This window comes from Callospermophilus lateralis, chromosome 2 (genome assembly GCF_048772815.1).
Source record: "Callospermophilus lateralis isolate mCalLat2 chromosome 2, mCalLat2.hap1, whole genome shotgun sequence".
Taxonomy (NCBI): domain Eukaryota; kingdom Metazoa; phylum Chordata; class Mammalia; order Rodentia; family Sciuridae; genus Callospermophilus; species Callospermophilus lateralis.
The window spans coordinates 84,423,948-84,436,758 of record NC_135306.1 but is presented as its reverse complement, the minus strand read 5'-3'; the positions used below and the strand labels follow the sequence as shown (position 1 = coordinate 84,436,758).

General features: G+C 35.1%; 1 protein-coding gene across 6 annotated transcripts in view; it reads left to right on the top strand.

Moving 5' to 3' along the window:
- The window catches only part of Tut7 (terminal uridylyl transferase 7), a 60,834-nt gene that overhangs the window by 38,424 nt on the left and 9,599 nt on the right, over nucleotides 1-12,811 (top strand). For 2 of the 6 annotated variants that reach the window (XM_076846141.2, XM_076846142.2), the window contains exons 22-28: nucleotides 588-765; nucleotides 3,234-3,281; nucleotides 3,365-3,456; nucleotides 4,883-4,998; nucleotides 6,871-7,196; nucleotides 9,574-9,650; nucleotides 9,972-10,035. In XM_076846141.2, coding sequence (XP_076702256.1) covers nucleotides 588-765; nucleotides 3,234-3,281; nucleotides 3,365-3,456; nucleotides 4,883-4,998; nucleotides 6,871-7,196; nucleotides 9,574-9,650; nucleotides 9,972-10,035 — 901 coding nt within the window. Of the gene's footprint in view, nucleotides 1-587; nucleotides 766-3,233; nucleotides 3,282-3,364; nucleotides 3,457-4,882; nucleotides 4,999-6,870; nucleotides 7,197-9,573; nucleotides 9,651-9,971; nucleotides 10,036-12,811 lie in introns of those variants that run through there. The other 4 variants (XM_076846143.2, XM_076846144.2, XM_076846145.1 and 1 more) reach the window with 3 other exon arrangements.

The following is a 12,811-nucleotide window of genomic DNA, read 5'->3' as shown; positions in this document are numbered from 1 at the left end:
AGAGTAAAGATTTTCCTACATCCTTACTAAAAGTTAGCTATACTGTGCTATAATGTAGGTGGTCAACAACAATATTATTGCTTGTAACATTTATTTATATGATAATAATGAAAAATAACATTACAGATGTGTTCTTTGAAGAGAAAATATTTTTATTAAGCCAGGTGAGTTTCTAGGCACTATTCTGGTATTTCTGTAATGCCTGATAATTTCAAATGGTTAGGTAACTTTATTACATGGGAACAAATATTTCCTCTGTGATTCTGTACCAATAATTTGGTAAGATTTTATTGAGATATAGAGACACCTAATAATTCAGGTATCACCAAGGATCTTAGAATTTATTTTTGAATTTTCCTGCTGACATGTTCCGAGATATGTCACTGAAAACTCTGAGCTCTTTCTATTTTCAAGTCACAGAGCAGAAATTATAATAAATTCATCTAAGTTATATAATTACATTTTGATGTATTTAAACTCTTAGGTAATTAGAAACAAGTCAAAATTTACTCCCTAAGATGCAGATGAATATAGATATTAACACTTTGTTCTAGAGCATGATATCCTGTGTTCCCTTCTTTTTCTAGCCTATCTATTGGCCAGAATATGGAAAAAATACAGAATCTGTTGGGCAACTGTGGTTGGGACTTCTTCGTTTCTACACAGAGGAATTTGATTTTAAAGAACATGTTATTAGCATCAGGAGAAGAAGTCTGCTTACAACATTTAAGAAACAGTGGACTTCAAAATACATTGTTATTGAAGGTACAAGTAGAATTAAACTTCAAACTGAATAGAACAGAGTTTGAACTATGAACACTTTTGTTCTTCCTCCTAACAGTTCTGGGCCTTTATGAGCTGCTGCCTAGATGTGCAATATAGTCCTCCTGCTCTCCTGACCTCATATGGACCTCTCACAAGTGTAAAAGGCTTCGTTTACCATGAAAATTTTTTTATCATTGTTGACCATATATTGGAGAATAAGATAGTAGTAAAGATAAGGGAATGTAAAATAGCGGGACTTTTAAAACCTTACTAATTGAGGGTGTGAGGGTGCCATCAAGTTCTTTTTATCAATAGCAATAAAGATCTTGAAAATTAATTGCATAAATATTGACATTTATTTTAATTTTTGAAGCCTTATTATCATGCTTTTAATTTTTACATTACTTTCAGATGAGTTATAAATAATAGGCTAAACTGTATATGAGAGAATATTCATGATTATATAACCATGATTATATAACCCACTTATTCTAGAATTAAGAAATTTCAATTGTAGCAGTACTAATGTTTTTAACTGTGTAATAGCTAATATTGGAATAATCTAATTCTACTATACCAAGCAAACAACCAAAAATACCACACTTACTACAAACATCACCAGCATGACCAGACTGACCACGAGGGTAATATTCTCATAGCAGTTATTGTTATAGGGTTAAGTTGAGTAAAGAGGAAACTGTTAGTCTAAATTCCAATATGATACATCTAAGATATTTCCATTAGAAGCATAATGGGCTAGCAGAAGGGTGCCTCTTTACTCCTTTTGTCCATACAGTGTACATGTGAGCCTACATTTTCTCAATGACAGTTTCCCTCAAAAAGGGTCCTTTCATTTTTCTTTCTTTGTTTGAATATTGTTTCAGGCATGTTAAATATTTATGCATAATGTCTAAATTATGAAAGATTGCATGCATATGGCAGTTTAGATCATCTATTAAGTAGTGGTTGGATTTAGAAATAATATATGTACTTCCATTTCATGAACAATGCATTCAAACCTCATACACATCTTTAACATCTGCATCCTTTTCATCACTGCTGCCACTTTATGCATCATCTAAGAATATTTCAGAACACATCATATATATAGCTATCTAAGATGTTTGAGGTGCAGACATTTAAGAAGATATGGACTGTATTGCTTAAAATGCATCATCCTATGCTATAAGATCTAAATATTATTTTAGCATATAGTATTTTTTTAATATACATATATTTAACTACAAAGACAATTTATAGATCAGTTACCACATTTCACTCTTCAGCATACAGATTAAACTGCCACTGGCTGGAGCATTCCCGCATGTACTTTAAAAAGAACATGCCAAGAATTTTGTCTTTTGGTTGAATCAACATTTATTTTGATGAAAATAGCAAATTGACCATGACATGTAAGACAAATAGCTAGACCATTACAGGTACTTCCCAAAGCTCAATTGCCTATTAATGTTCAAATAGACAGTAATGTTAGCATGTCCTTTTGTTTGTCTATAAATGGGTCTGCTTCTTAGTAATATTAGAAATGTTTTGTAAAAGTAATCCATAAATAATAATAATAATAATTCATGTTACTTCTTTGGTCTTTCCATGCCATAGAGCAAATAAACTATTTACACTACTTTTTTTTTTTTTTTTTTTTTTTAATGATATGGGAGTTTTTACATGCAGCTTTTACTGGAAATTGTTTCCTAAGATCCAAGTAGTCGCTCATATGCCACTGGGCAGGTGTATGTGTCTTTGTGTATTTTAATTTTATCTTACAAGTATTTATGATCTACTTGGCAAATTATTTTTTAAAGGGATCTTTTAGAGACTGGTTAGTTAACATAAGCATTCAGTGATAAAATATGTTAAATATACTTGTGATTGCTATATGCATTCAAAACTGGCTTTATTAGGTAATATCAGGTAAATGTGTCTTCTGCGAACACTGTTTTTCTAGTATTAAGCAACCGGTCATTAGACATTCTAAAAAAGATTTAAATATAAAACAATACTGCAACACTATCTTTTCTTTTCCTTAAACCAGGGATTAAACCTAGGGACACCTTACCACTGAGCCACATCCCCAGCCCTTTTTACTTTTTTGAGACGGGGTCTTGCTGAGTTGTTTAGGGCCTTGCCAAGTTGCTGAGGCTAGCTTTGAACTCTCAATCCTCCTGCTTCATCCTCTCAAGATGCTGGGATTACTGTTGTGCACCACTGTACCTGGCAACACACTCTTTTCTGATGAACACTTGTAGGGGCAAACTTGCCTTATATTGAGGAATATCTATTACTTAGGTATATTATGGATTTTAAGCTCATTTAAGAGGCAATCTTTTAATGCATTTACTACTAATAAGTAAAAAGTTGAATTTCCTTGTTATATGAATGTCACTTCTTGAACAAATGTGGCATTTCTTATTTGATTATCTTATTTGCTATCTTTAATTTTCTTTCCTTAGATCCCTTTGATCTAAATCATAATCTTGGAGCCGGATTATCAAGGAAAAGTAAGTTACTTTATTTGTAAATTTTAATGAAATCTCTTTTCCCTGTAAGCCATTTAATTGAGTTCTTACTCTTTTCTTCTTAGTGACAAATTTTATAATGAAAGCTTTTATCAATGGTAGAAGAGTATTTGGAATTCCAGTCAAAGGATTACCAAAGGATTATCCCTCAAAAATGGTAAGTGTCTGTTGGAAATGCCAGATTAAAAAAAAAAAAAATTTTTTTAAAGCATCCAATTTGAACATTTTAAGCCTCTAGCTAGCTTGTACACATTACTCCAGTAATAAATACTCAAAAGTCTGGTGAATCCGGCCGAGACAAATGGTTATAATACAAACAAATTTCTAAGGAACTTTATTTTTAAGGTCCCAGCTTAGAGGCCAGTCATGAGAAATACAGAAAGAAATACAGTTTGAGTGGGGAAATTAATAATTTTACTGATGCTTCTTTTCCTTGATAACACAAACCAGCACTTAGATAGAGCAGCTTTTAAAATGAGAATGTAAAACCCACTCTAAACTCCTGAAGTGGCTTCGCAACAGAGAAAAAGGATTTAAGTTTGTTAAATTCTATTTTTCCCCCCTTTGCCATCTTGTAGTCCTTTTCTATGCCAGCCTCATCCAAGCAGTGTGCTCACATCTAAGAACATTTAACCTTTGTGGGAATCTATATTTTCTAGCCTGCTTGCAATGACTAATAAATCCCCTTGACAGGGCTAAAAGAATGACCCTCCCTTCCCTGTAGAACTACCTGTTCTCATATAGCCTGACACCCAGGTATCTGAGGAACCACCCTTATCATCAAAAATAAAGCAAAGGGGGCTGGGGGTTGTGGCTCAGAGATAGAATGCTTGCCTAGCATGCGAGAGGCACCTGGTTTGATCCTCAGCACCACATAAAAAAATTAAAGATATTGTGTCCACCAATAACTAAAAAATAAATATGTTTTTTAGTGCAAAATTACATGAAAAAAATTAGAGAAAAATGATGGTTGGGAATAAAGGTTTTTTCCCCTGCATTTCCTTAATAAAGACTTTTTCTAATGAAAAAATAATGATAATATATTAATATCTTGACTGACAAAATCATAATTATATGTATTTATGGGGTAAAATGTGGTATCTATATATATGTGCAATATGGAATGACTAAATTAAAATTAATGTGTCTATCCCTTTACCTGTTTTTTGTGTGTGTGTGGTGAGACATTTAAGATCTACTCTCTCAATTATTTTGAAATATCCCATACATTTTGTTTTTTTGTCTTATTTTAGCTCAGTTGGACACAATACTTTTATTCTTATATGATGCTGAGGATATAACCCAGTGCTCCACACGTGTTAGGCAAGCACTCTATGGCTGAGCCACAACTCTAGTCCCTGCCATACATTATTATTATTATTTGTAATCACCTGCTTTGCAACATGTCTCAAAACTTATTTCTCCTTTGTGCCTAAAACTTTGTACCCTTATTCCCTCTCCCCCTTCTCCAATAGAGACATTTTAAATGAACCCTAAGCATATGACTGTATAGGCACATTCATCATTTTGTGTTTTATTTCACATTAATAATTCATTACTTAGATAAATTTATGTTCTTCTAGGAATACTTTTTTGATCCAGATGTACTAACTGAAGGAGAGCTGGCCCCAAATGATAGATGTTGCAGAATTTGTGGGAAAATTGGACACTTCATGAAAGATTGTCCCATGAGAAGAAAGTAAGCAAATATTCAGAAAGGATGGTTTTGTTTTCGTTTTTCTTTTGTGCCACTTTTTAAATGTGATTCTGTTGTAGCAGAGAAAATAAACTTATGTGAAACTCAGCAGATTTTAATAAATTTAAGATTTTTTTAAAAAATGAAAATGAAATGATTAAAACATGACTGTAAATACAGAAAACTAAGGCTAACACTCAGTTGTAGAGATGACAGTCTTTCAGGCCTGATCTTTCCTAGTTTTGATCATGGCCCTAATCATTAATTAGCCTTCAATAGGGATAGAAAAAGAAAGGAGGAAACTAAGACATTCATTCCTTTCATAGTGGTAAGAAGTTCAGAATCATTTCAATGAACAGTTAAGTAAGCTCCATCAGGGTCTCACCTACATTTCTAATGTACAGTAGCTGAGGTATAACATATTGGGATTTATATCCACTCACAGTTTACAGGAATTTCTGATCCTTCATTTGTACTTGGCTTAACTTTAATAATTGCTATGAGTAGATAAGCTACTGAGCTAGGTCACCATGCTTTCTCCTTATGATATTTGTGGGAGGACAGGGGAGACAGTTTTGGTTCCTTCTTTGGGACATATTATTGGCTTAGGGTAGTACTGGTGGTGTTTTTTAACTAGAAAGTAATATTCTTATTTAGAAATTTATTTTGCTATTCAAAATAAGTCATAATCTAGAATTTGAGGAGCTCTTTTATAGTATTTTTTTATTATTAAATCAGTGCTCATAAAGGGCAAGCTAGAAATGATTTTGACATTTTAAAAAGATAAATCTTAACCATTTAAAAAATAACCATTTTTCCCTTGTGAACTTAAAAAGTTTCACATCCAAGTTTCCACTACCTAGTAAAGAATGTTAATAAGCTGTTCAAGAAGTCAGCCCATGGATAATTTGAGTTACCACATCAGTATCAAAGCAGGCATTGAACTAAGTGCTTCAAAAATTGGTTTTACAGGGGCTGGGGTTGTAGCTCAGTGGTACAGAACTTGCCTAGCACATGTGAGGCCCTGGGTTCAATCCTCAACACCATATAAAGATAAATAAATAAAATAAAGGTATTGTATCCATCTCTAGCTACAAAAAGTATTTTTTTAAAAAAATTGGTTTTACAGCACTACAGCAACCTTGAAAATGGAAAAGAAATATATATGTGTGTGTGTGGTGAGACATTCAAGATCTCCTCTCTCTGTTATTTTGAAATATGCCATATATTTTTTTGTTGTTGAAAACGGAAAACACACACACACACACACACACACACACACCACACACACACACACACACACCACACACACACACACACACCAATAAGCCCTGAGGTACTACAGTCAGCTTTCTGTATCCATGGGTTCCACATCCTTTGAAAACTGCAGGTCAAAAGTATATGGAAAAAAACATATTTATATTAGATATTTATAGACTTGTTTTTTAAATATTTCTTGTGAAATATAGTATAACAGCCATTTATATAGTATTTATGTTATTATATGAAATATAGTATAACAGCCATTTATATAGTATTTATATGTTATTATGTTATTATTTATGTTATTATGTTATTATAGAGATGATATAAAGTATAATAGGAGATATAACGAAAGGATTTGTGTAAATTACATACAAGCACTGCACCATTTGATAAAAGGGTCTTGAGCATCTGTGGCTTTCGGTTTCCACGGGGAACCCTGGGACCAGACCTCCATGGATACTGGTGTACAATTGTAGCTTCCTAACAGAGAAGATGGACTTAAATCTGTTGATATCTTCTATTCCTGATTATGTCCTAAACCTGGAATTATCTGGATATTTTGTAAGGTTTTTGTTTAGATTTTTCCTATCAGTATAATATCTTCCACAGAGTGAGGCGACGGCGAGATCAGGAAGATACCCTGAACCAAAGATTCCCTGAGAACAAAGAAAAAAGAAGCAAAGAGGACAAAGAAATTCAAAACAAGTACACAGAAAGAGAGGTATCAACGAAAGAAGACAAACCCTCACAGGGTGCAGCTCAGAAAGCCAAGCCAATGAGGGCAGCTGTTGACCTGGGCAGGGAAAAGATTCTCAGGCCACCCACGGAAAAATGGAAGAGACAGGATGACAAAGACTTAAGGGAAAAACGTTGTTTCATTTGTGGAAGAGAAGGGCACATTAAGAAGGAATGTCCACAGTTTAAAGGCTCTCCAGGTATGAATACATGTCAAACCTTGGTGTTTGCACTAATATCTCAAGGCGGACCTCCTTTTTAAATTTCTTTCCTATATATTTACCTTAAAAAGGAAGGTTTTTTTTGTTTTTTTTGTTTTGTTTTTTTTTTCCAAAAAAGGGAAGTCATCCCTTCCTTAAATTCTGATTCCTGGTTTTATTTAGAATCTTATAAAAGTCATTTGGTAGGCTTTTCTAAGATTATTAGTGAAGTGAATATGTACTAATCCCCAATACCTGTAAGTGTAGTCTTAATAACTAGAAAACGAAGTACAGCTTGAGTTTCTCTGCTCAGTATGTGCACTTTTAAAATCAAAGCAGTGCCCAGCTGCTGGGCAAGGCAGTGGCCAAAATTGTCTGAAAACCCAGAGTCTGGATATAGGTGAGCTACTTGTATTTTTGTTCATATATAAACAAGCACATGCATAGAAATGGGAACAGAAGGGAATATACATACACAGTTAGCAATGGCTATATTTGCTAAGGGGAATTATAGAGGAATTTACCTTTAAATCTTATCATTTTGGTAATTTTGACAAATGAGTATGATTATTCTTAGGATTCGGAAGAGATACATATTCAGTCAGTAGTTCAAAATCATACACAAATCTAATCCAGGTGCAATGGTGGCATTTACCTGTAGTCCAAGCTACTCAGAAGACTGAGGCAGGAGGATCACTTTAGCCAAGGAGTTTAAAGCCAGCCTGGGTATTATAGCAAGACTGTGTCTTAAACATACACACACACAAAATTCATTCACAAATTTTGCCCTTTTGAGTTGCTGGATACAAATTGGCCATTTTTATTAAATGGGTAAGGTGTCCACTGTTGACACTTTTTTAACAGACTATTAAGAATAAGTGTATCTTATATGTGCAAAATAAGTTATTTACAACTTATTTACAAAATAAGTTGATTTACAAGGCGATTTGTACACTCTTCATTTTGTTTCTTAGAACAGACCTGTGCCAGTGGATGCAATTTCATAAGGATAGAAAAGAAACCCTGAGAAATAGTTTTTTATTAAGACAGTTGCTATTCTCAATTGTATATGTTAGTAGACAGCATATAAAAGCTAACACTGCTTTATAGATTCCTTAAAATTACTGTGGTGTTTGTAGTTTTTGGAGCATCTTTGTCTCTCTTCCATTTTATATTCAACAATATAGCAATATCTTGTTACTTAAGAGAGACAATTCTTAGGCCACCCATTCTTATTTTTTTAAGTAGTTTTATTAGAAAAAAAAATGTATTCAAAAATTTTCTTTATTTATTTTCAAAATAGGGTTGAAATACATCTGGTGTGATAACAGCTTCAGCTGGCTCACATAACCAAAATTAGACTTGCCCCACTTCTGAGGAACTTAGAACTTTGACCCAGCTTAGAACATACACCAGAATAATGTGATTTTCCTTTATAAGAGGAAAGTATAATTAAAAGAAATTAGAATAAGGGCACATTCATTGACCATTTACTCTAGGTCAGGCACTATTTTAAGTATTTTACATGGATAATCTAATTTTACTTTCACAATAGCCCCATTATTTTCTGTGGTGCTAATATCTCCATTTTATGGGTGAGAAAACTAAATAGTAAAGATAAGATTAAGGGGCTGGGATTGTGGCTCAGTGGTAGATCACTTGCCTAGCGTGTGTGAGGCACTGGGTTCGATTCTCAACACTGCATATAAACAAATAAATGAATAAAGGTTCATCAATAACTAATAGAAATTTTTTTTAAAAAAGATTGAATATGGTTTTAACCAAAACAGTTTTTGTAGACCACCCTTTATAAAAATTCAAGTTCCGTGTTTATGAACATCCCATGGCAGGTTATCATTGTGCTCCTCTTCAGTACAACAAAGTGATGAATTTGCCCCAACTTTAATGGATTCCTTCTTTCTAGTAGCAGATCTTAAGTTGTTCACTTAGCACAGCTGTCAAAAAAAGAAAATCAAAACCCGAGAGGGCAGTAGCAGATCAGATAGAGGTAGAGGACATTGTGGTGGCAGTGGAATTAGCAAACCTCAGGACAGGCTCTTAACTAGAAACTTGGTTTCCTCAGAATGCAATATTTACACATTAAGCAGTCATCATGTGATAAGAGGAGAGATAGAAAGTGAGGGATATGGTGGATTTCCTTTGGTAGCAATGAAAAATAATCAGATTCTGCCTATCTAAAAATTATGCTATTCCCTCTTCATTTCTTCAAATGAAATATTATGTTGTCCATGAAATATACTGAGTGAGTTTCTGTCACACATAAGCCGAAAAGTCTGTCTGTGAAAGTTTGGGGAAAAAATCCTACTGCTTTCAACTTAAAGTAGAAAAAAAAAAAAATGCCACTTTCTTCCTTTAGGTATAACTAAGTCAGATTGTGTGTTTGGATCCCCTTCTTCACTTAGCCCTTTGAGACCAGCTGGTACATTTGTTCAGGTAAACCCAGCTCAAAGCCATGCTTTTTATTCATGAAACACTTCCTGAGCTCTGGGCCTTCCTTCCTCCTGGCTAACTAACCTTCCTTGCTCCCAGTCTCTGCGCCACATGTGTGTGCACTGTGTGGCGAGGTTTGCAGGGCACCAGACAGCAGGGCCTTATTGAAGTACTCCTGCATGTGTGTCTGTCTTTCCAATTAACTTGCAAAATTCTGCCACCTACGTGCCTAACTTCAGCTCTCCTTGGAAATGGTTTCATTTTTAAGGCTGTTTCAGACACTCTTCCTTTCTCTTTTGTAAACCAGTCTATTTCATTTTTTAGGCAGTGCTTTTACATGAAGACAAAAAGAAACAAAAAACAACAATATTTTTGAGTCCCCAGTCAGGTATGTGGGTTTTAAAAAAAACAAATGTGTGTTATTTTATTTACTGCATATTTTACCACATGCCTTTTGAGATTCTTCCTTTAGCTAAGTGGTTTAAACAGGGACCAGACATCAGAATCCTTTGAGGGAACTTTCAGAAATACACTTGCTTTCCCTCACTTTCATTTCCTAAGTATGATTCTTCAGTGATTCAGCATGGGCCTGTGTATTTTTTGAATGCTCCAGGTGATTCTTAACCTCTCCCTCCACCCCAGTAAGAAACACAGTGCTCAGTTAATTTTTCCCCTCCCATGTTTTTAATTTCTGCTTTAAAATTGCCACCATCTGGCCAGCCATGTATTCTTAATAGAGATTGTTTGCTGTGCACCAAAGGAAGAAAAGGAAAATAATAGCCTACACTCCTCCACTCTTTCCTTTTTCAGCTATTTCACTTATGTATTATTTCAACAGATTTGATTAAGCCCCCCACCTTATTTAACTGCAGGGCACTGAACTCTATGCTCCATATACCACAGTGAACAAGCAAAGCCCCTTCTTTCACTTACTGTACATTCTTATCAAAAGAGAAGATAAAAAATAATGATAAATGAAAAAGTAATAAGAAAGAGTAATCATCTTGAAGCCAAGAAAATATAAAGCAGGAAAGGGAAAGAGAATATTGGATAGGAAAGTGTCCTCTGCTGAAGTAACATTAAAGCCAAGAATCAAATAAAATAAAAGGACAAGTGAAGAGGAAATTGGAGTTGCAGCTAAAAATATTTCTTGTCCTCCATCCTCACATAGGCACTGTTGCAGGAAAGGAGTGAGGGAGGGGAATGGAGGGTTGTTGATAGGAGGTGAAATCTGAAGCTGCTTTGGCAGTGGAGGGACTGGAGTTTTTTTCTCTAAGTGAGATGAAAAGCTCTTGGAGAGTTGTTCAGCCACAGAGTGACATTATCTGAAGTCCCTTTTAAAAGGTTTATTATGGCTGCTGGATTGAGATTAGGGTGAAAACAACTAGAGGAGCAGCCTTGGCACATGCCTATAATCCCAGTGATTCTGGAGGCTGAGGCAGGAGGATAACCAGTTCAAGGCCACCCTCAGCAATTTAGCAAGATTTAGTCTCAAAAGGCTGGAGGTATGTTAGAACACCCCTGGATCCAATTCCCAGTGCCACTTGAAGGAAAAATCAAAAAAAACCAGATCATTACCACAGTAGTTCAGGAGAGAGATGGTGGCTTAGACTTAGAAAAGGTGGAAGAAGTAAGGACAGGTCAAGTTCCACATACTGAAGAATACCAACAAGATTTATTGATGGATTGGATGGTCAGGTATGAGATAAAATGAGTCAAAGATAACACTGCAGCCTTTAGCCTGAGCACTGAAGGAATGGAGGTTAGATTCACTGTCTTTGGCATAAAGAATTAAGACAGAAGTAGAGGTCAGTTGATAGCTGTGGATAGCCAGGGAGAGATGTCAAGTAGCCAGTTGGGCATACAAACCTGGCATCTGTTTAGAAAGGAAGTTCAGGCTAGAAAACCAAATGTGGGTATTGTCACTGTATACATCGTATTTCAAGCCCCTGTGTCTTAGTGAGGTCACTAGCATGTAAACACATGGAAAAGAAAAGCTTTGGAGACTGGAAATAGAAGGAGGCAAAGAGAGAAAGTGGTCACTGAGGGAAGGGAAGGAACTAGAGAAAGAGATCCAGGAGACCATGTGGAGAATGTGCTTCTCAGAGGAGGGCTTGACTTAATTGCAGCTCAGAGTTTGAGACATAGATGGAATTAAACATGGGATTTGTCATAAACATTGGATTTGGCAATGAGGAACTGATTGATTTTGAAAAGCAACATTTCTTTGGAGTGGAAGAGAAAAAAACTCAACTATAGTAAAGTGAAGAAATGCTTGAAGAGGAAGTATAGGTTGCCTAACCTCAGCTGTGGGTAGAAGCCAGGGCCCTAACCTATGGAAGATGCTGGAAGGGAAAGAAAGGGTGGGGAGCTGCAAGGATCTGAGGTATAGTTTTTAGTTCCTGAAAGGGGAGGGATAAAATTGAGTTGGAAGAGCAAAAGCAAAGTGACTTTAACTGATTTTTTTGCATTTTTTAGTAAGAAAGAATGAAACTAAAACGCAATGTAAACACCTGAGTCCTGGCCTGCAGACACCCTAAGTAACTTAGCTTAATCGATCTCTTTTTATCAGTTCCTCTTTGGAAATTAAGCAAACAGACCATGTGCAGTCTTTTTTTTAAAAAATGATTATATAGTTTATAAGAAAACTTTTTGAACTTTAAAAATTCGTAGGTATAACCTACTGTGTGTGAATGTAATGTAAAGCAACCCACATACAATAATTGCCCTTATCTATGGTTTCACTCTACTGTAGTTCCAGCTACCTGTGGTCAACCAAGATTTGCAAGAATAGTACAATAAGGTATTTTTGAGAGGGACCACATTCACATAATTTTATTATGATGATCATTTTATTTAATTGTTAATCTCTTTATAAATTAAACTTTGTCATTGGTATGAATTGGAAAAGATTAGTATACATGGGATTCAGTACTATCTGCAGTTTCAGGCATCCACTGAGGGTCTTAGAACCCATTCCCCTGGGATAAGTGAGAACTACTGTATTCTGTGCTCAGCTTTTATACACTATTGCATCTTAATGCTAGGAGCAGTGTTTGCTTTTAGACTAGGGAGATGCCTATGCCAGGTACAGAGTGAGGATTCTTAACTGCCCCTTTGCATCATTGTCGTTATTGAGGAACAGCCATTGCAGATCCAAAGCA